The sequence below is a fragment of the Engraulis encrasicolus genome, chromosome 6 (assembly GCF_034702125.1).
Source record: "Engraulis encrasicolus isolate BLACKSEA-1 chromosome 6, IST_EnEncr_1.0, whole genome shotgun sequence".
NCBI classification, from domain to species: Eukaryota; Metazoa; Chordata; class Actinopteri; order Clupeiformes; family Engraulidae; genus Engraulis; species Engraulis encrasicolus.
In genome coordinates, this window is record NC_085862.1 from 26,116,026 (window position 1) to 26,143,910 (window position 27,885).

At 43.6% G+C, this 27,885-nt stretch overlaps 2 protein-coding genes across 4 annotated transcripts in view; both read left to right on the plus strand.

The window, feature by feature from the left end:
* Positions 1-898: 898 nt before the first annotated feature.
* On the plus strand, positions 899-3,928 carry LOC134451538 (G-protein coupled receptor 54-like). Its single transcript, XM_063202043.1, has 6 exons — positions 899-1,029; positions 1,136-1,302; positions 1,389-1,513; positions 2,067-2,202; positions 2,690-2,925; positions 3,527-3,928. The coding sequence occupies exons 1-6, from the start codon at positions 899-901 to the stop codon at positions 3,926-3,928; spliced, it is 1,197 nt and encodes a 398-aa protein (XP_063058113.1).
* A 4,091-nt stretch (positions 3,929-8,019) lies between these two features.
* The window catches only part of arid3a (AT-rich interactive domain 3A), a 62,953-nt gene continuing 43,087 nt past the window's right edge, over positions 8,020-27,885 (plus strand). For 2 of the 3 annotated variants that reach the window (XM_063201043.1, XM_063201045.1), the window contains exons 1-2: positions 8,020-8,215; positions 23,725-24,809. In XM_063201043.1, coding sequence (XP_063057113.1) covers positions 24,415-24,809 — 395 coding nt within the window. In that variant the 5' untranslated portion in view covers positions 8,020-8,215; positions 23,725-24,414. Of the gene's footprint in view, positions 8,216-8,318; positions 8,343-23,724; positions 24,810-27,885 lie in introns of all 3 variants that reach the window. The other variant, XM_063201044.1, reaches the window with a different exon arrangement.

Sequence of the window (27,885 nt, forward strand, 5' to 3'; positions counted from 1 at the left end):
TGTCTCTTTGTGTCTTTATCTCGACATTAAAAATCAGAAGAAACTATTAGGTAGAACAGGGGTGGGAAACCTTTTTCATTAGAGGGACCGCACTATGAACATGAACCAGGATTTCCTCCTGCACTACAGGCCAATATTGAGGGCGTCCACCAAACCCTATACTGTAGCCCCTCTTACTGAAGTACTGAATTGTATTTGTAATTTGTATTTCTAAGATTTCTTTACAAAACATATCATATATCATGGGAAGCATAGCATTAAAATAAAATCAGGGGTCAGATAAGAGCCTCAGGGGGCCGTAAATGGCCCTTGAGACCTAGGCTCCTCAGGCCTGGTGAATAATAACTAGTAATACATAGCTCCAAGGTTCATAGGCCTACAAGACACGAATAGCTGAACTATGAGCTAATGTTTTCTTGCAAGCAACATATAAAAGGCATAACCACTTCTACAGAAATACTGGGCATAGAGTGCACAAAACACATCTCACTATTTTAACATGATCTACTCAGACAGTTCATGAGGTTTTGCAAATGGACAGAGCAGAGGACACATTGAGCATAATTCATTTCCAACAATGGTGCCATTTGAAAGGAACTGAAGAGAAACCAGCATTTCCTGGCAAAACCTGGAAATGGGACAAAGAAGAGGCAGCCTTTTCACTTTCATTCAGACTAGTATTTAATTTATTTTATTCCTTATCTCAAAACCCCATGTGGTCTACACTTTGCCTCGTTGATTGAACTTTAACAAATGTAATTTTAAAATGTTCCAGTTTTCCCCCCTTTACCCACCCACTTCAGTTTGCAAGTACCCACATGAGCACACTAGTAAAAAATGCTACAAACATCTTTATTCGCTGTATTTTCCAACCTCTCCAATATAATTACTTCACTAAATGGGTGCCTTTATAATCCTGCCACTCCGCACCTCCAGACAGCAGGTGCGGTCCTCCTCGCGAGATGCGACTGGCACCTCCCCACTAGGCGACCCACTGCTGAACAGAACACCTCTCCAGATGCGCATCAGGTAGCAGCCTAACCATGGAGCTGTCAGACTCCGCTATGAACATGTCTACTCACTTATCAACAACAACAAATATTTCTGAGATGTCGTGCCATGCTAATCTTTGTAGGAATACGTCAGGGCAGTTACAGTTTGAGTCTGTCTTGCTGCTCGACGCCTGGCTTGTGCCACTTGTCTTCGTCATCTTTATGGTCTTTGGGGTTTGTGGGAACTCTATAGTCCTGTATGTCATTCTCAAGCGTAGGAAAATGAGGACGGCAACAAATGTTTACATCGGTAAGTGTTCAATTTATAACCGAATTTGACGCATTAACAATTGAGGAGTACTGTATAGCTAATAGTTCATCAACTTTCTTTTTCAGCAAGCCTGGCGTTAACGGACATAATCTTTCTGGTGTGCTGTGTGCCATTCACTGCGGCGCTTTATGCCTGGCCAAGTTGGGTCTTTGGAAACTTCATGTGCAAACTGGTCAGCTATATCCAACAGGTAACCAACGTCATTTAGCGCATTAAAGACCACTTGTTTAAAGTCCAATATATTTTGTTGACCTTCCATTCCAAGAACTTCAGATAATGCAGATGGGCTACCCAAAGCACCTGTTGGTAACACAGCTGCAGAGCAGAACAGAATATAATATAGAGTAGGCCTATAGAACAGAAGAGAAGAGAAGAGAAGAGAAGAGAAGAGAAGAGAAGAGAAGAGAAAGCCTTTATTTGTAATGTGTTTTAACAGCTAATGGAAGTTTAAATAATTAATTAATAAAGAACTACAAAACTGCTATGGACATTTATACATACTCAAGTACACCGACAGACAACAGATAACACAGACTTAAGTTAAGTCAAAGTGCCAAGAGACAGATAGACAACAGAGAACACAGACTTTAGACCAGTGGTCAGTAGCATACTATGTGAGTGTCAAATACATTTATATGTGCAGCACACTGACCAGCCTACATGTATTTGCAGAGTTGTGTAAAGTAGAAGTAGGCGTACTCTTACAGATGTTTATACAACTCTGTGTATTTGCATGTGTCCAGGTGTCTGCCCAAGCCACCTGTATCACCCTGACAGTGATGAGTGTGGACCGCTGGTACGTGACTGTGTACCCCATTCGCTCCTTGCAGTACAGAACCCCAGTCGTGGCTGCTACCGTCAGCCTTGGGATATGGATAGGTCTGTCACTTTAACCATGAACCATTATCTATATTAACAATGTAATTCACATGTTTGTCCCAAAATGTATGGGTTAATTATTGTTGCAAAGACACATACTGTATAGCCTATACCACATTTGATGACCAGCTGCAAGAACTAAATCTGGCTTTGTAAAGAGTTGTCTATTTTGTCACATTATTTGCACTAATTGGTAAGCACTGTAGCCAGATTATCCCCTATGTAATTACAACTTAACGAGGTAATTACCGAATTCATATGCTTAGTGTAGGTATTTTTAAAGGTTGTATTGAAGGGTTAAATTGTTAAATTTGTTGTTTGTGTGTGTGTGTGTGTGTGTGTGTGTGTGTGTGTGTGTGTGTGTGTGTGTGTGTGTGTGTGCGTGTGTGTGTGTGGTTGTGAGAGAGAGAGACAGAGAGAGAGGGATTTGGCCTGGGCGGGTTGTAACGAAAATCCCTCATTCATCCTCATTTGATTGCCTTTGTAGGGTCGTTTCTGCTGTCCGCACCGGTGCCTCTGTACAGCCGCACTGTGGTGGAGGAGCAGCATGGGTCCCAGGTAATCTGTGCCGAGCTCTTCCCCACGGCGTTGCATAAGAGATTCTTCATCCTCTACAACTTCCTGGCCGTCTACCTGCTGCCATTGGTCACCATCAGCCTCTGCTACCTGCTCATGCTCCACCAGATGGGACGGCCCACCGTCGAACCCTTGGACAACCAGCAGGTACATTGTACTGTATCAAATGAAAGGGGACGCACCTTGCATCAATTGTTTTCTTTATTTTTGTGCACAGACGCGTTTCGGCGCGTGCCTTCCTCAGTGTGCAACTAAAGCGTCCGTGCACAAAAACAAAGAAAACAATTGATGCAAGGTGCGCCCCATTTTCTTTGATTCTAAGTATTTATTTGGACCAGCACCCTTAAAAGTTATCAAGAAACCTGAGTGAAGCCTGCTACCTACAATACATTCTACTGTATGTCAGGGATCTCAAACTCAAATTTCCGGTGGGCCAAAATCTAAATCTGGGACAAAGTCACGGTCTGAACTCTAATATGTATACTAAATGAAAATATCGTAATGTTCCTGCGCACATTCTGCACATATTTTGTGTTCAAGTTATGTTATTATATACAGTATTAATGGAGTATGTGGGCCACTCCATAATGGTGCTGGTGATGGTGTAGCAGCTGTAGCTACTGTATATACACTGTGGCTGTTTCTGCTTTGCGGAGGCCCCATTGAAACCTTCCTATGTAGTCCATTGCCTCCTATTACTGTTGTTGTGATTATTATTTTCCAATTGTTATTGTTATTATCACTATAGCTGCAGGTGTTGACGGAGCGTTCAAAGGCCTTCCGGGCGCGTGTGTCCCGTATGGTCGTGGTGATGGTGCTCCTCTTCCTGCTGTGCTGGGGCCCCGTGCAGCTCTTCATCCTGGTCCGCGCCTTCAGCCCCCACTTCCGCATCAGCTACTGCACCTACAAGCTGAAGATCTGGGCCCACTGCATGTCCTACCTCAACTCCTGCGTCAACCCCGTGGTCTACGCCTTCATGGGGGCCCACTTCCGCAAGGCGTTCAGGAGGACCTTCCCCTGCGTGTTCAAGCAGCGCGTGGGGGCTGCTGCTGAAACCGCTGCTGCTGCGGCTGCCACTACTGCTGCTGATATGGGACCACAGAGCAATAGAAGTGCTGCCACCCACACTGAGATGCAATGTGTCTCGTAACCAACAGGACAGGACTGAGATGCAGTGTGTCTCCTAACGAACAGGACAGGACTGAGATGCTGTGTGTCTCGTAACCAACAGGACAGGACTGAGATGCTGTGTGTCTCGTAACCAACAGGACAGGACTGATATGCAGTGTGTCTCATAAGCAGGGCTGAGAGCATGCTCTTAACGAACATGCCAGGACTAATATACAGTGTGTCTCATGACCACCAGGACAGGACTGACATGCAGTGTGTCTCAAAATGAACAGGACAGGACTGAGATGCGGTGTGTCTCGTAATCAACATGTCAGGACTGGGATGCGGTGTGTCTCATAACCAACAGGAGAGGACTGAGATGCTGTGTGTGTAGGGCCCTGATTAACACATGATATGCCTGGTGCCTAGGGGCCCCAAGCCATCTTAATCCGGCCCTGTGTATGTCTTGTAACGAACATGACAGGACTGAGATGCGGTGTGTCCAGGGTCAGATTAAGGCACAGGCTAGATATGGCTGCAGCCTAGGGGCCCCCACCTGACAGGAGGCCCCTGACTAGACAAAAGGGAGAAATTGCAGAATTGTGACAAGATGCAATATTGAAAACTCATCTGTCGTGCAGAGTGCAGTTAGTACAATGTTTTTCAACCACTGTGGCAGGGAACACTAGTGTGCCATGAGAGATCATCTGGTGTGGCGTGGAAAATTATAGAATGACTGTATATTGTTAATATGGGCAATAGGGTTTTATTTTCAATGAACATGTAGAATTGGTGTCCCTTGGCATTTGGTGCTCAAAAAAGGTGTGACTTGACTATTGTTGTAGTCGTAGACCACCTAACATTAGTAATGCAACAATTTGTAAGTTAATTCAGCTTAGGGACAAATTTGCCTTCTCGGGGGGCCTACAGCAACCTGTAGCCTAGGGGCCCCAGGGCATCTTAATCCGGCCTTGTGTATGTCTCATAACGAATAGCACAGGACTGAGGTGCCGGCCCGGGTGTCTCATAACCGACATGACAGGACTGAGATGCAGTGTCTCATAACCGACATGACAGGACTGAGATGCTGTGTCTCATCACCAACATGACAGGACTGAGATGCTGTGTCTCATCACCAACATGACAGGACTGAGATGCTGTGTCTCATCACCAACATGACAGGACTGAGGTGCAAAATGTCTCATAAGGGCAGTCATGGTTAAGCGGTTTGGGTGTCAGACTTGTAACCCAAAGGTTGCTGGTTCGACTCCCGACCCACCAGGTTGGTGGGGGGAGTAATTAACCTGTGCTCTCCCACATCCTCCTCCATGACTGAGGTACCCTGAGCATGGTACCGTCCCACCGCACTGCTCCCTTGGGGTGCCATTGAGGGCTGCCCCTTGCACGGGTGAGACATAGTGCTGTGTCACAATGGGAGTTGGAGTTTCCCGATGGGCTTTCATAACGAACATGACAGGACAGAGATACTCATAACCAGGGCTGCACTGGGGTAAAATAAAGCCGGGCATTTCCAGTCAAGACCAGTCCCTCAGGCATTGAGAGAGAATATCACTATGTTTACATGTTTTGAATTCAGAATGAATAATTCCATCGACTTTGATCTTTCCTTTAATTCAAAATTCAGAGGTGTTTACATGATGTTTTCAAAGCGGAATTAAGCTTTGTTCAGAATTAAAATAAATAAATTCCGAATTGAAAAAAGCATGTGACCCATTTTTAGCAATCTAATGAGTTGTTTTGACTACAACAGCCAAAATTAATATTTACAGTAAATCTGACGCTGAGAGGTTTGCTGTAGTGACACGAGGTCTGATACCTTACATGTATTAACAGTCTGTGAACATTCTTATTCATCCAGCTCGAAAGAGAGGTTGCTTCTTAGCCAAAAGAAATACAGTTGTTTGCAACTAAAATCTTTTCTTTTTTCCCCCGGGATTTTTATGCTTTTGTTTGACAATCAAGTCAATGAGGAGATGACAGGAAATGAGTGGGAGAGAAAGGTGGAGTTGGATTGGGAAGTGACCCAGGTGTAAGAGGTGTTCCTGCACAGTTCGTTCCCCTCGGGGCCGCCATCTCGCCACCTTGTCAAGGCATTGGTTCGGCACTGGGAGGCACAGTACGAGACCACAGAGCTAAAGGGCTGGTCCGATAGCCCAGCACTACCGCACTGTATTGAGGCTTCGGTAGGGAGGTTTACTAACGTTCCACACCACACACTCTTCTCGTTGGCCTCTGTTAGACATGCCGGGTTCGAACCTGGGTCCCCGTGGTCAGCATACCCCTTCATGGTATGATGTCTAAGTGCACTGTGTCACAGCACCCCCACAACTAATATCTTGTGAGTTATCATAAGTGATGGCAGTAGTGATTTACTCTTGTGTAGTAAGTTACACCTCCAGCACATGTGTAACAAGGTGTACGTGTGTGCCCATGTTTCCTGCATATAAATGCTTACAGTATGTGCTGTTTGTTTGTGAATAAAATTATTTATTTTTAGAGTATCAGGAAAAACCAGACTGCCTGTCAGTCTTTTCTTGGATGGTAAAAAAAGAAAGAAAGAAAGAAAGAAAGAAAGAAAGAAAGAAAGAAAGAAAGAAAGAAAGAACAAAAGAAAGAACGAATGAAAGGTCAAATAACAAGATGGAGACAAATGGATGGGGCTATACACACCAGCTCAGCATTTCAAAGCAACACAATGGCACTCCTTCAAGGAAATGGACATGGTATCTAATCTCAACAATGACAGGAAATGGCATAGAGGAGGGTATGACGAAAGTAAACAGCCTATGAGTCAAGTGCAGTATATGCCCACTAGGGGTCATCAGAGTAACTGGTATTATACCGTGCGTTTTTGCATTGGTCAAATTGATTTGGGTGTTCTTTGATGTTTCTTTTTAAATAAACAAACGTAGAAACAAAAAATGTACAGTTCATAATGAATCATTTACAATACAAGTATAGAATGTGGAGTACAGATGATAATGTTAACTACGCATATCACTTCAGGGCGCATAAGGCCAGAAAGGCCTCATGGGCTAAAATACTTTATTACATTACATTGCATTACATTACATTACATCACATTACACTTACATGACACTTTTTTATTCAAAGTGACATGTAGCCTATGTTACAGGTTATTGGTTACAGTCCCTGGAGCAATGTGGGGTCAGGTGCCTTGCTCAGGGCACTACAGCCATGGATGCAGGTGTAGGGAGAGGTAAGGGTGGGATATATAACACAAGGCTTGGTGATTCAGAACAAGTATAAGGTTTTGTGTCTTACTTCTCCTAGACAAGCTGTACTAATGTGCTTTGACTCATGGCTGTTGTGCTTGTGCTGTTGCGTGGAGGCATCTTCTAACAATGTGATTAAGGCGTCATGAATAAATGATAGGCTTGTGTAGGAAATGGATGGAGGAGGTCAGGTCTATGTGATAAATAATTCACTGTTGGCCCTCTGCTAAGCTGTCTTCATAACAGCAAAAGACACTTCAAGGAATTTGACAAATACTGACCCCTAAGATGATTGTGCCATAAGAAATCAACCATTCCTTTTATGTCGTTGATTGACGTCTCCTTACGCATTTGCTGGCAAAAACATCTGGCCGTGCCTAAATAGGAGTAGTTGTGGTGTTACCACTTCAATCATGTTATGGTGTGTCGACCTACACACAGCGAGACATCCAGACACGAAAGGGTTAACAGGGATCATTAACCAAGGGAACGTCGCCAAAATATTGGTATCGAGCAGGTTGTGCGTAAAGGGGATGAAAGGGGGGATCTACAAATGGTGCGTATATGTTGAGCATGTTTTTGATATCATATTCCACTCTGGTATTACATGTTAAATTATACTGCATGTTGAAAAAATACTTTGCTTAGGCAATCGTTAGTAATCATATGTTACATGTGAATGGACGATAAGAAAAATACTTGGCACATGTCCTGACGCCGTCACAATTTGGTATTTGATGACGATTCCTAGTTAATCAGGGAGGCTGGACCGTGCTGATTCAGAGGTTAGGAATTTGCATCTGATTGATGTTTGTCAACCAATGATTTGACTCTGCGACCGTGAGCACGCCTTAGATAGGGCAAAGATGCAGTTACCACTAAATCAAGCCATACTTTGATATCGAATTAGATGGAGTTCATAGGACTTATAAGAGTGACACGTTGAGTATATCTAATTCTATGCATTTACTTGTAAGCAGTAAGTGCACATAGAGCTACATTTTCACTGGGAAATCAGGAATGTTTCTTCCGGTTCCCAAGAGTGTGAAAACAAAACGGAAGCAAAATTGGTAAGTTTATTTCCCCTTGTTAGCCACATTGAAGCGCGTTGAAAGAGTGGTAGCAGTAGAATGTTGAAATGCTAATGCTTTTGCCTTTGTTTTTTCACTTTAGCCACGAATGTCAAGCGATACAAAGGTGGGAGAGACAACGTCAAAAGCTAATGTTGGTTATAGTACTATAATTACATGGTTATCCCCAGCATGACGCGTGTCGGTTACAGAATATTTATAATTTGTCTATCATTGGATTTCTTCAATTCCTTTTAAAATGTCCGTTTTGAGTAGTCATATTCGTGGCCTGTATTATATTTTAACTTACAACGTGACATGTTTGAATGTTTATAAGCAGTCTCTACCACAGCACACAGCTGATTACGCATGGAATAACCGTGTCTATTAATTCTCCCTAAATCACTTTTGTTCGATTTATCCTGGGTGTCGCTAAGCTTTATAGCGCAGAATGTGAATGGTGAAGTGGTCACTGTTATTGTTAACTGTTTACACTGAACACGAAAACATAACAATGCAGCGTTTGACTTTAAATCATCCAGAAACAACACCATCACACGCCAGGCTTTACTAGAAACTACGGCAACGTCTAGTGCTCGCGCATTGCCTGTTGTCCATATGCTGCCAGACGTAGGCTAGTCAAGTCGGGGGGATGTGTTTTGAACTGAAGTGAAACAGCACCAGATGTGAATGATATGAATGCGTTTTTAACTTTTCAACCACAACAACATTCTGGTACAGCAAAGATACCCAGATACTACTTCTGAATGTAGTGGACTATGTCAGATAGAATGCCACTTTGCTTTCCATGGTGAATAGCCTCCTCTTCCCTCCCCATATTTGTTTCATTTTTTGTTATCGATCCCTTCATTTCTTGTTTGCATTTGGCTTTTCCATAGTGCACAAGCCAGAGGACCCCCTTCAATGTGAGCAAATATAATGAATTCCCTCCCCCTCCGAACACTGTATAATCTTGTTTGTGGAGGCCTACGCAGATTGAGAATTCTTAAGATCATTTCCTTGTTGTATAAAATATATCCTGCACTTCTCGTCAACACAGAGACTTTCAGTTCTTATTTTAATAGCTGAGGCACCACCGAAGTAGTGCATTCAGTGCTGATAGTGATAGGCAGACACATGGAACACATGTTTTTTTATTTTTTGTAAAAGTGATCACATGGGCACCAACCCAGCCAGGCCTTACAGAAATGTCCTCTGAATATGGAGGCATTTCCTGATAAGATGTGCTAAATGAGGGGGGTTGCGTTGTGGAGTTGGAGTGGGATAGGGAGATAGTGCATTTTCACACTCCTTTTGTTGTGGTGTCCTGTCTGCTGCTAATAAAGAATTAATATGCAGTAGACTAACATATAGGTTACACCACTGTAACCTAGGCCACCATTGCCAGATGTCAAAATGGCAAAGGATGACCAGCATAAGGTGCCCTTCAGAACAGACTAAATAAATACTGTTGGAGACGGTTAAATTACTGTGATCTTTGGTTTGCCTGTTAAACTTCTCTGCCTAATTTTGTGGATTCCTGTAGACCCCCTAAACTTTGGTAGACGCCATGGGATACTATATCTTTCTCCTCAGAAGTATTTGACTCCTGAGCCACTGCCCCAATTATTTAATTACTCTGTTGGAATGTGGTCTAAATACGACTTGTACGCCTACAGAGCCTACAGAACACGTTTGACTAGGTTACCCCCCTAATCTGCCGTAATAGCATTATGCCAGATTAATAGGCTTGTCATTTACAAATACAACCAAATGGCCAGGCATGTATGATAAAAGTCTTTCCCACTGAGCTCTAGTGCCTTATTAAAGGCATTAGCATCACGCCATCTTAAGGACTGATCTTGCTAAATGTTACAGTGTGTGGTCTGGTGCTGCCAATTGTTTTGGTGCTTTGGCTTGCTTAGTAATGAAATGTGTGGAAAAGTAGCCAAAAGTCTCGCTAAAACTGTGATTCTTAAATTCCGATAAAGCTACAGGATCTTGGGAACATATACAGTACATTACTGTACAGTACTACAGGAGGTGCTTGTCATGCTGCCCCTGCCTGTGGTCCAGAAGAATGACCTGTAGGCTACAGCTGCTGCCCTATTACCGGGCACCATGACAATAAATGTGGTTTCCTGTAAGTGAACGCTGACTGACTGACTGTCTGTCTTACTAGTGCACTACTACACAGCGACAGGCTGAATTGTTTGTGCTGGGCATTTGCCAACACTTGTTGGCAAATGTGGTTTTCGCTGGCACCAGATGAGTGCCGTGCGCGCCTGTATTGTTATGCAATAGGCGTTCTGGGCAAACAGCGGTGGTACTCCTCTAGTTTACACCTCCTTTTTTTTGGACGCAGAAGTGAAACGGTCAGGTTTTAGTCTTGCACACCCATGTAGTGTCAACAAAGTGAAATAACAAGGCATGGATAAGAGCCGTCATTTACGTTCTTTTTTTTAGATCATTATCTTTTTACAGATGTTTTGGACATAAATAGCCTGGTCCAACCTCATAGCCCTGTCTGTTCCTGCTACTCAGGGACCAGGTCACTCAAGATGTCTGAAGAGTTCTTGTTAACCAGATCATGTTTGCTAAATGGGTTTAGTTGTATGTAAGCAACTTGACTTCTTTTTGGAGATGCAAGATGTTTGGCTCTTCACCTGAAAAGGCTGTGTCAGTTCTGGCCAGATGTAGAGAAACAGGCTGCTAGCTAGACGTAACGAGAAGTCTGATAGCACTGACGAGTATTTGTAGTAGTCTTTGCTCTCTGTCACTGCTGGTGTGTTCAGGCAGAGTAAATGCTGCAGTGTTAATTCAACACTTAACGACACAATCTACCGAGGAGGTAAACATTTGACTCTCTGACTTTTGAATTAACACTGATTCAACAGGTAAAGTAGAATTCAACACTCTATTATAGTGTCTTACTCTAATGCCTCTTTTCTATGTATGGTACGGTTTGCGTAGCAAACCGAAACCGTACGGTTTGCATGTCACGGAACGGGGTAGTGCGCAATCGCACGGTGCCCACGGTTTCCAAAAAAAAAAAGCCACCGGCGGACGACGCAATTAAAATCCTACTACTTTTACAAGCATACAACACAAAGACTACGTAGGATATTGAGTGTGGAAAGACTGATTTTTATCAGCCAACTGAAAGGCATAATGTAACAGCATGCACCAGCTGACTAGGCTACAGTAGCCTGCGCAAGTGCAGGTCGGTCAGCAGCGTCTCCCTTTCCCCCCTCTCTCTCCACGTTAACGCAAGCGACTGCCCCCAGCCTTTATTCTGACCAATTTAAATTAAATGAACATTAATTTACAAAAAAATGACACATTAGCAGAACAAAGTAGACTATGACTTAGGTTACAGTAGCCTAGTGTAGGCGATATCCACGTGACATTGAATGGGGATTCCAGACGGCAAAATGCGAGATAATTGAACATATCCACCAGATTCACTGCGCTGTCCTTAACTGGAATCAACTGTATTCCTGATATGTAGCCAGCTAAACTCTGATGGAATGAAGGGAACTTTGTGCTGTTGCCTAGTTAATATTGATTTTTAACACTATAACCAAAATAAAATTTGACTGTTTTAACAGTCTCAGCTTCAGTTTTTTGAAACATTCTTGTGTATTGTATACTTCTAAAAAAAAACGATCTTTTTAAATTATTTGTTACCTTAACTTTTACATTTTAACATAACTTAACCCTCTCACTTGTTCACTTAAAATTGAATTTGACTTCTGATTTTACTTCTATGCTTCTCACGGCCGGCAGTTTCATGATAGGAAGCAGCTGATTCATCCTAAGCGCAAAACTCGCAGAAAGCGGTATCAAAATAAAAGTCAATTCGTTCTCAATGTGTCATTAACCAAAATAGTCATACTGCACTGACCTAATGGTCCCATTGCCTACAGGAGTGTAGCTGTTTTATTTTTACACGTCAAATGTGTTATAGTATGTAATATTTGAATATTTGTCAACTTAAAAGTTAGGACTTAGTTCTCCTTTTTTGTGAAATAAATGGAAGCATGTTAAAATCATTGATATCTTTCCTCTTTCAGTAACTTCACCTTGTTACAGGTTAAATGAAGTCAAATTCAACATGATAAGCTTACATTTTCATTCTAATTTTTATATTATACATTTCCAGTGCATAATACATTTTATTTATAAAAAAAAAAAAAAACAGAACCGTACAAAACCGAAAACCGTGACCTTGAAACCGTGACATGGACCGAATCGTGTCTTTTGTGAACCGTACCACCCCTACTCTTTTCCACTGCTGGTTTTCTGTTAGGCCTACAGCTTAACACAGCGCGACTCGGCCGCCACTTTTTACTCTTCAATTGAGCTGTGTCGTGCCCAATCGAAAAGCAAAAGGTGGCGGCCGAGTCGCGCTGTGTCGAGCTATAGGCCTACCAGAAAACCGGCAGTGGATAAGAGGCATATGTAATGAGTAAGCGCCACTAAATGTGCTGTGTGAGAAACATTGGTAAAGGGGGAGCTCATGGCCTTGCATTGTGCCACATATACTGTAAATAAATTAATGTAGCATCTCTATTGTCACAATACCGTTCTGCCTGTGTCGCAGTCTGTGGAAATCCGCAATGTTTCATCACCTTCTACCTTCCACCTTCAGCCTTTCACCCCACAAGGCCCTTTTCACATCTTTAATGTAGGCCTACCAGACTGGCGTGACAGGAAAGGAAAGAAAAAAAAACTGAGTTAGAATAAATCGAATGACTTTCCTTGTAAATATCTGACACATACTTCCCAAAAGCGACTAAAACACCCCCCTCTCTGTAGTTCAAGTGTGTGCTGAGGAGAGGAGAGGGGTGAGCGGGAGAGAGAGAGAGCCATAGCAGTCTCAGAGCAGAGTGAAGGGATTATTTACTCCAGGGCTGGGAGATTGGGAGTTTGCTGGATTAGAAACGTATGGCCAGCGATCAAGACCAAGGGGCTGAGAGAGAGGCGCTGCCTGCATGTCTTTGCATAATGAAGGGCCTGAACGGCCGGCTGATGAATAACATGCCTTGTTAGAAAGAAACGCTTTATATCACTGTGTGCTGCTTGTGTTTTTTGCCCATGGAAATTATGCCTGGAATGCAGTGCGTTTAATGCAGTGTAATGTCACCACCGGAGTGGGGTCCCTGATCAAGTCAATGGGATCTTTTTTTTTGTTTAATCAGAGAGTTGTATTGTTTTCTCACACATTAGTGGATTCAGTAGGACACTGAGACATGTCTGTGCTCTTGGGGTCTGTGCTAATCGGGGTGCTGTTTGAGGCTTAGTAGTGAGATGAATTACAGACAGGACTAAGCTTAAACTGCACACATTTATCACACACGTTTATCTATTAAACTGGTGAACAATCGTTTTGATTGGTCTTTGGTACACTTTTTTAATCATGTCATATGAAATGTGATGACTTGTAACAATTTTCTTTGAGTGAGACACCTGAATCAACACATTCAGTGGACAATAACAGTCAGTGATATACACATTTTGTTGGATTCAATACACTAAAACAGTTGTGACAGAATACATGGTGTGGCTGTGCTCTCAAAGCTGAATGTACATGTATGGCCACTGACATGATGAGAGCGTTGAGTTGGAGATATCAGGCTGTGCCACATGTGGAGATATTGTTTAGTGTTTATCATGTACTTCTCATGATGTGCTTTCCTGTAACATGACTTGTGGACTGATAAGATGTTTTGGTATGTACCTTCCTTGAGAAGGGAAGGGTTTTTTTTACAGTTATGTAGCTTAATGTAGGCGTTTGTGTGTTTTTTTTCCTTGACTGTGGTTTCCATGGATGTTTCGTGGGGTGTAGTAGTCATTCTGTTCTGTGGCCGGGACCCACCCCTAGATACCTCAGTGTTATAAAGCAGCCCTCCTTAGAGACGCAATAATTAATCCATTTTAGCCTAAGCCCTTTTTAGGAAAAGGTGCTCTCTGCCTATTAAAACCTAAATATCTCAGTCTCTGAAGCACATAAACACATGGAATATGTTGCATTTAAAAGCTAGGACCCTCATTTTTCATTAGCATGTGTTCATTCAGCTCTAACATACCCACATTTTAAATAAAAACCCTCAAATCTCAAAAGCCTGAATGCTGCGTATATGTCGCTCCAGGCTAAAATGGGTTAATCAAACTATATGGATCATTTTATAGCCCAATGTGTGATGGGGATGAAAATAATGTATTTCCCTATCCAAATACATATAGCTTGGTTGATGTAAAAAAACAAAAATAAGCAGTGTGTGTCTTCTTTCAGTGTGATTACGTCAATGATTGTGTTTCACATTATAAAGCAGCCGTTTGCTGGGAGTCAGGAGAATGTAAGTAGTTTATAGCCATAAGTCCTGTTTGTTGGGTATGTGCGAAAGGTTATCCTCCTTAGAGCCTGCCCAACAGGTCGAGTCAGCTGCCTGCTTTTATAAGACGCGGTTATCAAATGCTTTTGTGAGCCCTTTTATTTATCGTCACTGATGGATAACAGGGAGAACAGATCGGCCTGTTGAGATGGGCTTAGCATTGTCTGTACATGTCACGGAATACTCCTGAAACCCGATGAAATCTTAGAACGCTTGTAACCGTTGGAGACTGGCGTGCAGTTGCGAAGCCCCCCCCCTTTTTTGTAACTGACCCAGTAACACCTAAGAGACATTACACCAATGTGTCTATAGCATAGCTATCTCTATTGGGTAGCTACATACCCTTATGCTTCCTCACCTATTGTTCCCCAGTTTTACACAGTCTCTTGTTTCTGCTACAGGTAATGACAAACGCAAAGTCCATTTTCACCCCCCACCCCTAGCTGAGAGTCCAAGGTTTACTTTATGTTTAAAGGGGATTTACACATTAGTGTCCACGCTGGAACTATATGTAAACAAATTCAGTAAGAGGAGAGCGGAGGGAATGCATTTTATGCAAAAAAGGGTGGATGTATGTGGCCTATGGGTTATATGAGTATGGTGTTTTTACAGTATGTTTATATACACAGAGAGAGAGAGAGAGAGAGAGCGAGAGAGAGAGAGAGAGAGAGAGAGAGAGAGAGAGAGAGAGAGAGAGAGAGAGAGAGACATAGAATAGAACTAGAAAGGCACTCCACCAAGTACGCTGTTTAATAGGCTAGAACATTTGGCTATTATACACCCACAATTTTTAAAAGTCTTTCTGGCTTGTTTTTGTAGAGTTAGAAACTGGAATGTCAAAATTCCAACAGATCCACAAAATTCCATCAAAATCTGTTAATAATAGCTTTTTGAGTTATCCCTCTGACAGACAAACAGACAAACTAACATAACATGACCAAAAACACAACCTCCTTGGCGGAGGTAATAAGAGGGAGAGACGGCGACCTTGATACGCAGCGCAGTACAGTCAGTGAGCCACTCCTGTTGTCATTCAGGCATATTTTTACATGTAATTTCCTCCGCATTCCCTTCAGCTGCTGTTTCAGAGATTCCCAGAATCGTGTGCGTGTGTGCATGTGTGTGTATGTGTGTGTATGTATGTGTGCGTGCGTGCGTGCGTGCTTGTGTGTGTGTGTGTGTGTGTGTGTATGTGTGTGTGCGTGTATGTGTGTGCGTGTGTGTGTGTGTGTGTGTTGCGTTCCTTCCTTCCTTGCTGATTACAAAACAGAGCGCGCGCGGCCCCAGCCCAGCCCAGCCCTCCTCTCTTGGCATCCAGTCTTTCTGTGTCACTCGGAGAGGAAGCGTAGTACGCAGAATTGGCTGGCTTTCAGCTGTGCTTTTGCCAAAACCCACATATTCACGAGCGTGTCTGGCATGCAGACAAGAGTGTTTCTGCTGCTTCTCCCTCCGTCCGTCCACTCTGGCTGCCAGAGGAAAGAGGGGTAGAACAGAGTGGAAGAGGTGGAGGAGTGGAAGAGGAAAAGGAGGAGTGGAAGAAGTGGAGGAAAAGGGATTTCACTCTTTGGGTCGCTGCCATATGGGAATCCCTAGCAGCTGATCCGACCCATTTTCCTTTCCTCCCTCCCGGGCTTGTCAGAGACATTCATTCTCCTCCTCCTAACACTTTTTGTTTTTTTCTCCAAGACATGACTCCTCCTAGGAGTCCAAGATTTTTTGTCTGTGTTATAGCCCATGTGGCTCTAAATTCTCAAACCAATTTCTGTAAAAAAAAATTCTGATCTTGATTTTTTTCCCCTGAGTTCTTGTGGCTGTTTTTGTCAGGTTGCTCCACCGCACTGTATGTCCAACCAGTGGTTAGACTCTCCCTTCATGTTAAACATGTCACATACATGACACCCCAATGAAGTAAGATTACCCTCCAAAAACGGTTTGAACAGATGACATTCTATGTAAGCAATAGCATGCCATCCATTTCACTTTGGTTCAGAAAAAGGCCACACTCATGTCATATGTACATGTGTGTCTGATATCGCAGGTGGGCATTTTTTAATCTTGTGTACTTTTCCACACATGTGATTGTGGGCTGCCTGACCTCTCGCTGCCCGCTTGTTTTTTTTGTTTTTTTTGGCTACCCACAGTGGCAGCAGGACATGACATGCCGGTGATAAGGAAAAAGGACTTGGCGTTCTCATAAAAGCAACGGCGTGAAACAACCGGCTTGATATCAGTGGTCCTGGAACCGGTCTAACCACACACACATACACGCATCAGTGATGACTCCAGATAGACTAGACACACACACATACATACATAGAGGCATCATTAAATTATTCATTCAGTGGCCTTCATAGTCAGCCAACCTGTCGCGGATACCTGCTTATCAGCACTGTGACGAGCGAGCAAGAGAGAGAGAGAGCGAGACACAGACAAAGACATGATTGTGTAAGATTATGATGAAGCGACAGACAGACAGGGGCCAGCAACCAGGGCTGGACTGGCATAGCGGGCATTTCCCGGTGGCCCCGCACGCTCGTGGGCCCTTATTTTCAGAAATGTTTAAAAAAAGAATATTTTTTTTACATTTCTGAAAATAGGATGCCACAAGGGTGAGTCAGTTCTGCGCCGCTAATTATTAGGAGCCCCTGAAAGCCAAAAAGTGCCCAGGCCCTATTTCTCCCCCAGGCCAGCCCTGACAGCAACTCCCATTTTAAATTGAGAAAAACAACTGGTTAGTCCTGTTCAAAATGGCCAATCCTTTGCCACGTCACCTCAAAAGCACCATCAAGTCTGTAACAAAAAATAGAAGGAAAGCTGAGCTTTTTATTTAAAAGCCTATAGATCCTACATAATTGTATATCTATACGCTGTGGGTAAGAGAGAAATGAGTGGCTATATGAAGTAGGCGTCTCCGTCTCAGGGCGGTAAATCAAGACTGCTGTGGTGTGTGTGTGTGTGTGTGTGTGTGTGTGTGTGTGTGTGTGTGTGTGTGTGTGTGTGTGTGTGTGTGTGTGTGTGTGTGTGTGTGTGTGTGTGTGTGTGTGTGTGTGCATTTGTGTGTGCATTTGAGGGGTGGAGGAGGGGAGAACTAAATGGAGGGAATGTAGACAGGAAGAGAGATGGAGACAGTGAGGGGTGGGGGTGGTAACGTATATTGTCATGTCAGTTGCTCAAATGCCCCCCCCCTCTCTCTCTCGCTCTCTCTCACTCTCTCTTCTGTCTCTTTCTCACCCCCCCCTCCCCCATCTCTCTCTCTCTCTCTCTCTCTCTCTCTCTCTCTCTCTCTCTCTCTCTCTCTCTCTCTCTCTCTCTGTCTCAGTTTTTTCAGTTGCACATTGCTGACCGTGCATGAATGTTCAAATTTAATGTCACAGGCTGTATTTCATAATCTGCTATGCTGTGCTGTGTTGTGTTCCTTTGTGAGGGTAAGACAGTGCAGTAAAATGCTGTTAGTCAGGGAGGTCGTAGTTTTAGTGTCATTTAGTGGAGAGGGCCATACTGCCATACAAAAAAGGCAAAGTGCAGTAGGTACATGCACAGTATTTACTCAAAATTTTATTTAGACTGACAATGGTCTTTAAACACTTTTCTTATCTTGTGACAAAACCTCATGAACCAAATGTGTGCCGTTTAATAAATTTTGCAGCGACTACATTATCCAACTTTTTTCTCATAGCTCCTCTGTTCTCCTCTTCATAGTGTTTCATTTCCTTCAGAATCAAAAAGGTTGTATACACTGTAAGTAGTGTAAAACACGGCAAGCCAGATAAACATTTAAAAGTGAGTTGCCCTGCTGCCTTAAATTTGTAAGTTAACTCAACTCGAGAGTTAACTCAACTCAAGGCTTTCTCAAGTAGAGTTAGCTTACAAACTTAAGGCTGGCGGGCTACTTACTTTTTTACATTTAACTGACTGCAATGTTTTACACAGAGTACACTCTACTCTCCCAGATATTGGAGAGCTAAAGTAAAATGGTTCATTTGTGTAGCATTCTGCAGAGTTCCTCTTGACCATTCTCCATAGCATAATGCATAATGCTAGATCCACTCAGTCCACTGCAGTAGAACAGGCTGCTCTCAGCTTAGACATAAAAGCAGAAACATTATTGCAGACGGTGTGGGAGTGACTAATGTTGCTTGCAGGTACACAATAGCGCAACATTGTAATCTGTGGTCACTGGTTATACAACTGCCTTTAAAGTTGTGTCATAATAAGTCGTGTCTTATTTCCGGTTAGTATGAGTGTGTTAGCACACCATACAGAAATTAGTTTTAGGTCATGTCTCCTCTCAGTTCTTGCGCCTCTTAAAATGGCGTTTTCTTTCTAACCTTTTCGCTTTTTTCCGTGGTCAAGGGACACTACATGTCTTATGTGTTCTGGGTTTTTTTTTAGCGTGTGGCTTTTGAACAATTCTTTAGAATGCACGTGAGCTCACTTCCTGTCTCTTTTGAGGTTACAGGGGAGGGGAGGCGAGAAATTGGATGGTGCAAAACGGCAACCACAGTGCACCATTGACGTATGTGTTCGTCTCTGCACGAGATTTGCACGTTATTAAATCTCTCCTGCTGATGTCAAATGATGTTTCAGTTTAATTGGGACTCAGCCCTCAGCTTGCAGGTGCATCAAAGTCGGACAAACATCACTTTGTAAGTAGAGGCTGGAATACACTGCAGCTTAGTTTTTAAGTTTTTATTACGTGCAGACACCTGACTTATATTTCGGTCTTGCTACACACTCTCTGAAGAAGGTGAAATTATTGGGGTTTTTTGCACAGTGTTCACAGATATGAGACGGATTGGACTGTTTTCTCAGGTTGGCTTATTACTCTATTTAGCCTCATATTCTTTATGAGAAAAGGGGAAACCCCGTATACTGTGAGTTGGGTGGGAGGTGATTAATATAGAAAGAGTGGAGATTTCAATGCATTGAAAGTAATTTGTTCTGAAATGTGTGTGAATGCTGTTACACCCAAAAAATGCAAAACTCTTATGGAAGAAAATTAGCTTGTGATACTATTATGAGTGAGTCTCTCTCTCTCTCTCTCTCTCTCTCTCTCTCTCTCTCTCTCTCTCTCTCTCTCTCTCTCTCTCTCTCTCTCTCCTCTCTCTCTCTCTCTCTCTCTCTCTCTCTCTCTCTCTCAGTCAGTCAGTCAGTCAGACACACACACACACACACACACACACACACACACACACACACACACACACACACACACACACACACACACACACACACACACACACACACACACACACACACCGCTCCCCCTCCTCTTTTATCAGAGTGGAATTAGACCCCTTAGTGCTGTTGTTATCTGCTGCCTGTTTACTCAGAGCAGAGCAGAGGGGAGGAGTTAACCCACAAGCAGCCTCATTCATTCACCATTCATCCTGCATTAACACACGTGGACCCTTCACACTCTTATCCTCCTAACCCCTCTGTCTATCTCTCCCCCTCTCTCTCTGTCTCTGTCACTGTCTCTCTCCCCTCTTTAAGTCACCTTCTCTCTCTCTCTCTCTCTCTCTCTCTCTCTCTCTCTCTTGCCACCAGTAGTAGCTTGGGCCTGACATACATGTACGTAATATCTAAAGCTCACTTCTCCATCTCACTTCAGCTGACCAAAACAGGAAAGCGAACAATGAAGACAGAGTCTGCTAACCAGACCAATATGCTCCATTTTCACTCATATTCCAATCATAGTGGAGTTATGGAGTTATGGCCTCCGCACATTGGTTCCGACAGCACTGCGGAGCACTTTCGCTTCCGACACAATTCCGACCCCCAAACCCAATTTCACACCAGCATAGCATGGATAGTCAATGGGCGGCTCTGACAAAATAGAACCCGTCTCTAATGGCTAGCAAATGTCTGCGGGCATCGGTGCCAGTGTGCAGGGTTCTATTGAAAACAATGGAATCTAACTTTTTCGGAGCAGTGCTCTGCACTTTGTCGGAGCAGGTGTGCGGAGGCCCTTAGTCTCTGCTGGGTAACTAAGTTAAGCATCCTTCAGATATGGTATGGTTTGTCCACCTGATAGCTGTTTGACTGGCCAATGTGTATGTTAAATGTGGCCCTCTGGGCCAGTCTATAGACAGCACTTTACTGCAGCTGTCTCTCTCTCTCTCTCTCTCTCTCTCTCTCTCTCTCTCTCTCTCTCTCACATACACACACTCCCTCTCCTCAAACAGCAGAGAGAGAGGATAAGTTCAGTCCTTCACTAGATTGTAGCCTGCATGGAAAATGTGCGCTTCTCCACATATAGGGCATGGGTCATTCATCTGTAACCCCGGCCAGGCACCTGTCAGTATTGCTAAGTGAATGTCTGTACCACAGATATAAACCGACTCTATATCTACTGTACATGCCAGATAGGAGTGACTGATCCAGTGTATTACAAACTCCTAAGTACTATATATAGCCAGTCGTCAGAAGCTCACCGTTTATAAAACAGATTCACTTTGTAAATTCGATTTTGTTTCCCCCCGTCACAGCCAAACTAAATTATTTGCATTCGTGTCAACTGTAAATCAGGCTAGATGGATAGCACATGAGTGCCGCCGCCGCTCCACTGGGTATTCCACCACCCTGCGCATCATTCACAGCAGACCAGACGTGAAACCTGAAAAGACCACAAGAGCCTCTTCAACTCCCACCAGTTACCTCGTGAACATGGCTTGTCTGTCATGCAGGGGGAGGAATAGGGCCCGGACACCTTTGGCTTAAAGGGACACTGTGTGAGATTTTTAGTTGTTTATTTCCAGAATTCATGCTGCCCATTCACTAATGTTACCTTTTTCATGAATACTTACCACCAGCACCAAATTTTACGTATTCATTATGACTGGAAAAATTGCACTTTTCATACATGAAAAGGGGGATCTTCTCCATGGTCCGCCATTTTGAATTTCCAAAAATAGCCAATTTTAGCTGCAAAAATGACTGTACTTGGACCATACTAGAAAATATTTGTTTATTACTTAGTAAACCTTCATGTAAAGATCAAATTTGGCAATAGGCAGCCCAGTTTCAATGAGCAGCATAGTTGCAGTACCTTTTTTCACCATTTCCTGCACAGTGTCCCTTTAAGGGGCCCCTCATTATTAGCGGCACAGAACTGACTCACCGGTGGGCCCCGAAAAAAAAACTTCTTACATTGCTGAAAATTGGGGCCCACGAGTGTGCGGGGCCCTCTGGGAAATACCCGCTATGCCAGCCCTGGGGCTTTATGTTCACTTTTTTTTGCTTCTTGGCCACTTTTGGCTAGTGGTTTTCCACGAGTCACCAGCCATTTAGTCATTCTGCTAGCCAGAGACTTTTGTTGTCAGATTTTTTTTTTTAGAATATTCTTTCATGTAAATACAATTGATGATGCAGCTACTGTGATTTGTCACACTAAAAACAAGTTACCTGTCAAAGTTAGCCTGATTATCATGACTTTCAAATCTCTTCGAGTAGCGGAGCAGAACCAAAGGTGTTGCGTTGCTGCGAGGGCGGAGCCTGGTTATGTCAAATTGGCTAGTGAGACTGAAATTGTTATTAGCCACAGCCAAGTTGGCTGGTTGGCAGCTGCCAATGTCAAGCCCTACTGGCATGTACATGTAAGCATATATTATAAGTGTCTCAAAACCATCGCATGACATCGTTGGAGCATACCACTCATACCCCCCAAATGCATTACATTGCATGCACACACACAGTCTACACGTTTCATATCCTCTTGTCTTTATGTTAACCAGGGAGTGACAAGCTTAAAAGCACCTGTGACAGATATTGAAAGCGGGCCCCTCGCAACAGTTCCTCCCTGGCTTTCTCTCTCTCTCGCTCTCGCTCTCTCTCTCTCTCTCTCTCTCTCTCTCTCTCTCTCTCTCTCTCTCTCTCTCTCTCTCTCTCTCTCTCTCACTCTCTCTCTCTCTCTCCCTCCACGTCGCCACAGAGCTGTATGTTCTGGTTCACCGCGTTACATTTTTAAAGGCACTTAGCACATGAACAAACGTTTTTTTGATGTGTGTTTGTTTGTGTGTGCATTTCTATGTGTGTGTGCGTGTGTGTGCGTGTGTGTGTGTGTGTGTGCGTGTGCGTGTGTGTGTGTGTGCGTGTGTGTGCGTGTGCGTGTGTGTGTGTGTGAAATATACAGGATTTCTTATCAGTGCTCCTGATCTCTTAGAAGAATGCCACGCGATGTGCTGAGTGTCTGGGTGGAGGGCACACCGTGTATTTTCCCCCTCTCTCTCTTTCTCATAAACTGCTTGATTTGAATGACTTTGAAGCAAACCTTATCTCTGACCTGACCTACATTGCATATGTTGCATATATGGAGGGTTTTTTTTTTTTTTTTTAAGCGCTAGAGCGTGTGTGTGTGTGTGTGTGTGTGTGTGTGTGTGTGTGTGTGTGTGTGTGTGTGTGTGTGTGTGTGTGTGTGTGTGTGTGTGTGTGTGTGTGTGTGTGTGTGTGTGTGTGTGTGTGTGTGTGTCAGTCATTGTGAGTGATAGAGAGAGAGAGAGAGATTGTCTATCTCTCCTCTATCCACTAACTGAGATCTTATTGAGAGTGAAACCAGTGTAAGTTATCTACTGTATAGTGATTGTCATGGAAAACAGATAGTGGTTATGACAGATATTGAGGTACCGTATGACTAAGAAGGCTTTCCCTGGACGTGCTGTGCGCTTTAAGTTACTCTATAAACACCTCTGGCTTTCCCAAACACCTGCACAAGCAAAATCTCTACCTTCCAGTAACTCCTGAGTGCCATGGGTTCCTCTGAACACTGTGGCTGGCTGGTAACCCCCTGTACCACGCAATGGCATGGCATCAGCATTTGTGTAAATAATATGCGCCTGAATCACATGAGAAATGAGAGTGTGTTGGAGGATGTGACAGTTTCAAAAGCATGTGTACTGAATGTCTTTCACTATGTTTTTTGATCTTTCTCCAGTTTCCTTAGTTGGTTATTCGTACTACTGTGCCACTCATAACTTCTACCTTATCTCTCTCTCTCTCTCTCTCTCTCTCTCTCTCTGTCTCTCTCTCTCTCTCTCTCTCTCTCTCTCTCTCTCTCTCTCTCTCTCTCTCTCTCTCTCTCTCTCTCTCTCTCTCTCTCTGCGCCTCCTCCAGGCTTTGCTAGTGGTTTACTGGCTGTTTTGAGTGCCAGAGAGGGGGGCACTCACCACCCATCTGCTCAGGTGTGGCTCACTGAGAAGAGAAGGCTGTTGGGAGTCTGGACACACCTTGGACAACTGGACAGACTTGTCCACCTGATTACAGGTGACACCACCAGAGTACAGCGCGGAGGAAGACGAGGCCATCTGACCGGCGCCTTTGTGAAGGGAGGGGGAACGCAGACAGAGACAGACAAACGGACACAGAATCATATAAAGGATATAAATGTCTGTATTTATTGCCCTTGATTTATGACGCTGCATTAATATTTGTATCTGTTATTTTTTTATTGCTGGACAACTCAAATGACAATAAGACCACAAGTTGGATCCTGACCTGGCTAATCGTCACCACCTTGGTATACTTATTGTAGTCTCCAAAAGGAAACATTGATCCCCCTTTATCTGGTGAAGGAACACCAAATCTGGAAAAGCCCCCCTCACTCCCTCCCTCCCTCCATCTACCCCTGCACCTCTCCATCCCCCCACCCCATCGCAGCCCTCTCCCTCTCAGACTCGAGCCCCAGCCCTCATCCACATAGTCCCATCCCCATCCTCAGACCTCTATAACCAGACCACTCCATCCCTCTACCCCAGCCCCATCCCTGTCCCCCAGCCCCAGCTCTCTGTGTGCCGCTACCTGGAGATGAAGCTTCAGGCGGTCATGGAGAACCTGCATCGGCAGCAGAGAGCCAAGTTGCTGATGGAGCTGGAACAGCAGCAACAACAGCAGCAGCATCAAGCCCAGCTTGAGCACAGCAGCAGTAGCACTGGAAGAGGAGAGAGAGGCTCCATGCAGGGAGCCCCCACCTCAGGCTCCACGCCTCTGGACGAGCGCATGGGAAGCCCCACGGCGGAGGCCGAGCACGCCCAGATGGCGGCCCTGGCGGCGATCCGCGCGGTGGCGGCCGGGCTGCAGAGGCAGGCTGACAGCCCCATGTCACAGCGCAGCAGCGGGGGAGAGGAAGAGGACGAGGAGGAGGAAGAGGAGGCGGAGGAGACTTACAAGGACATGATGGGCTCAGAGGAGGAGGAACAGATGTAAGACACCTTTTTATTATATTGTTTGGTAGTTTACCTGTTTGTTTGTTCTCTCTATTTATGCCTTTGTTTGGTTGTTTGTTTGTTTTTCTAACACTGAAAGTGGTTGTAGCCTCTTACTGCAGATGGGGTCGCCGGCGGGCCTATTCACTATTTGCTGAAAATGCTCAGCTACATCATAACAACATTGCTATGACATTACCAAGAGCATTAAGGAACAGATTAAGACATAGCCATTACAATTTCGGTGACAGTAAGGTTATAACATAGGCTCTGCGCAAAGGGGTTAATAAGACACGGCTTTGTAAATTTGCTGTTACCAGTATGGCAATGACCAAGTTGTAGTGCATTACTAAAGGCCTTGTGTTATGTCATAGTAGTTTACTCCTATGGTAGGTAACTCTTCAATGACTATTACAACGTGCCACTGGTGGAACGGCATGCATTATGGGGCCACACCGGTTGGTCAATACAGGCTTCCAACCCTTTAAAAAGTCATTTTTCACAGGTAACTTCACTGACTAGATCTTCCTGTTGTCAGTGCTGCTTATTGTGATCAGCGGATTCACAGCTGGTTGCATGTTAGTTGTGGCAGCTTTGACACCCGAGGGTTTTCTAGCACCTCTAAACTATACTTAGTGGCGGGGCTTAAAAGATGGCTGTTTATCCTCAAGCTGCGTAGGGTGTGTTTTAGTCATCGCACGGCACTGTGTTTTGGTGGTTACCATGCCGGTCATTAGACATTTAGATTATACCGTTTAGTGTCTTTTATGCCACCCCTCTCTTGCGGCTGCCAACACATGACGCCATATTAATACGATAACCTGTGTACTGTACTTAGCCGAGATTCACAGCTGTTGTTATGACTCCCTTCCAGCAATGGGTCTTAACGTTTTTGTCAGGTCTTTGTCCTGTACCATTCACAATGTCTGGGAAGCAGTGATGGGCAAAATGGATTCGTTAGTTAGAATCCAGTGCCACATATTCAACATGACTTGGTTTTACCTGTCCAATTCAGCCAGGTGATTGGCTGGTTGAATGATCACCTGGTTGAATTGGACAGGTAAAACAAGGTCATTTGGAATATGTGGCACTGGATTGTAACTAATGAATCCATTTTGCCCATCACTGCTAGGAAGTGTAGTAAGACAGCTTGTAGGTTATCTTTATTTTACTGCAACAGCATCCCAGTGTTGAACGAGCCCAACAGAATGTCTCTTTGGCCAAAGTGAATTACAGGAAGTATTACGAGAAGCAGAAGTAGGATGAGCAGGTCTGGATTTAACAATGCAATTGCCCTTTTTTCAAGTGACATTAGACACCTTTGTACAGTGAACATTTCAAGGCTTTTGCAGCAGGTTATTCGGCATCTGATAGTACTAGTATGTTTGTGAGTGGCAAAGACGAATAAAAAGGCACTAGTATTTTTCTCTGTATAGAAGCCTCAAACCAGTAGTCGTTTATCCTGCTTTGCTTTAAAATGGAATTGGTCTGACGTCATTGTGAAAATCCCTAATTAGTAAATTGCTGGTAATTCCACCAGTGGAACACTGTAATAGTCATTGACATAGTCAATAGTGAATGGGCATTACCCTTCTGGTAAATGATACTGCATAACACTGTGTCGTAGCCCGTTAATGCACACCTTACCTCTAGTGGCCTGCTGTTATAGTCATTGAAAAGTTAACTACCATAGTACTATAATACCATGACATAACACAGGGCCTTTCATAATGCACCACGACTTGGTCATTGCCATTCTGGTAAAAGCACATTTACTGTATAACGCTGTGTTTTAATGGGTTAAGGGGCTAAACATGCATCCAGTGAAGTGCCACTAGCAGGACAACTCTCATTACTTGGGCGTAGCATACTCTAACCATTTAGCAATTTTGTAGCCATCCCCAGTCAGTGGAAGAAGTGGATGTTTACATGTACTAGCAAATAAATATTCACCCCTTTTAGAAAAGCTGTGGCTAATGGGGATCCAACAAATAAACAAATACAAACCCCAACTCCGATGAAGTTGGGACGTTTGGTAAACAGTGAATAAAATCAAAATGCTATCATTTTCAAAACATTCAATCTATTCATTAGATGGAGAATAGTGAAAAGACAACATATTAAGTGTTAAAACCGAGAAAAAATATTGTTTTGGGGGACATATGTACTCATTTCTAATTTGATAAATCCAACACGTCTCAAAAGAGTTGGGACGGGGATCAGTGAAATTTAGTAAACATCCAAATAAGATAAAACAACAAAGAAGAACATTTCAAAATGAATTGTACTGATGGACAATATAGGTGTCCAGGTATAAGATCATCACAGAGAGGCTGAGTCACTCAGAATTAAAGATGCAAAGGGAATAATTACCGTAGTTATTACATACATTTTTGAATTCCCTTTGATTTACCACGATTGAGTGTATATAAGACATATTTTTGTTAATAAAATCATTGTATAGGTTCAGGACATCATGAAATATATATTGGCTGTAGTCTCACTCTAATTCCTGGAGTGCTAGAGCTATTGAAAATTGACCATATTAAGAATGCTTAATGCATGAAAATAATACAGGGGTGTAACATTCTCCTAAGCACCTGAGCTCACTTGAAATAGACCCAGAAGACATGGGAAACTGTCCATTGCTTACAGAAGTCAGCAGAAGTTGTAGAAGTCCATTCTTTTTGACAATAATAGAGCATTGCACATCCTGTGCTACAGTGAAAATGTACCATACAACTTGTGTTAGTGCTAGCTTCAAAAGTCAGCCTCCATGATTGCATGCGGGTGCAGTAGTGCATTGGTTAAGATGTTCTCACTCATCTGTAGAGTTAAATACAGTGCTGAATGGTATAAATGGGTTTTAAACAGCATGAAAAGCCACCCATGCATTATATTTTAAAGGGAGATCTTCGATTACTGCCACATAGTAAGGTCAAATTGCATTCTCTACTATGTTTTAACAGTTTGGCTCCCATCATAAGGACCAGCAGGTGATAAAATGGTGGGTTTTTGGTCAAGACCTGTCACACTGTAAGCACTACAGAAAGGAAAACATTGCAAAACATGA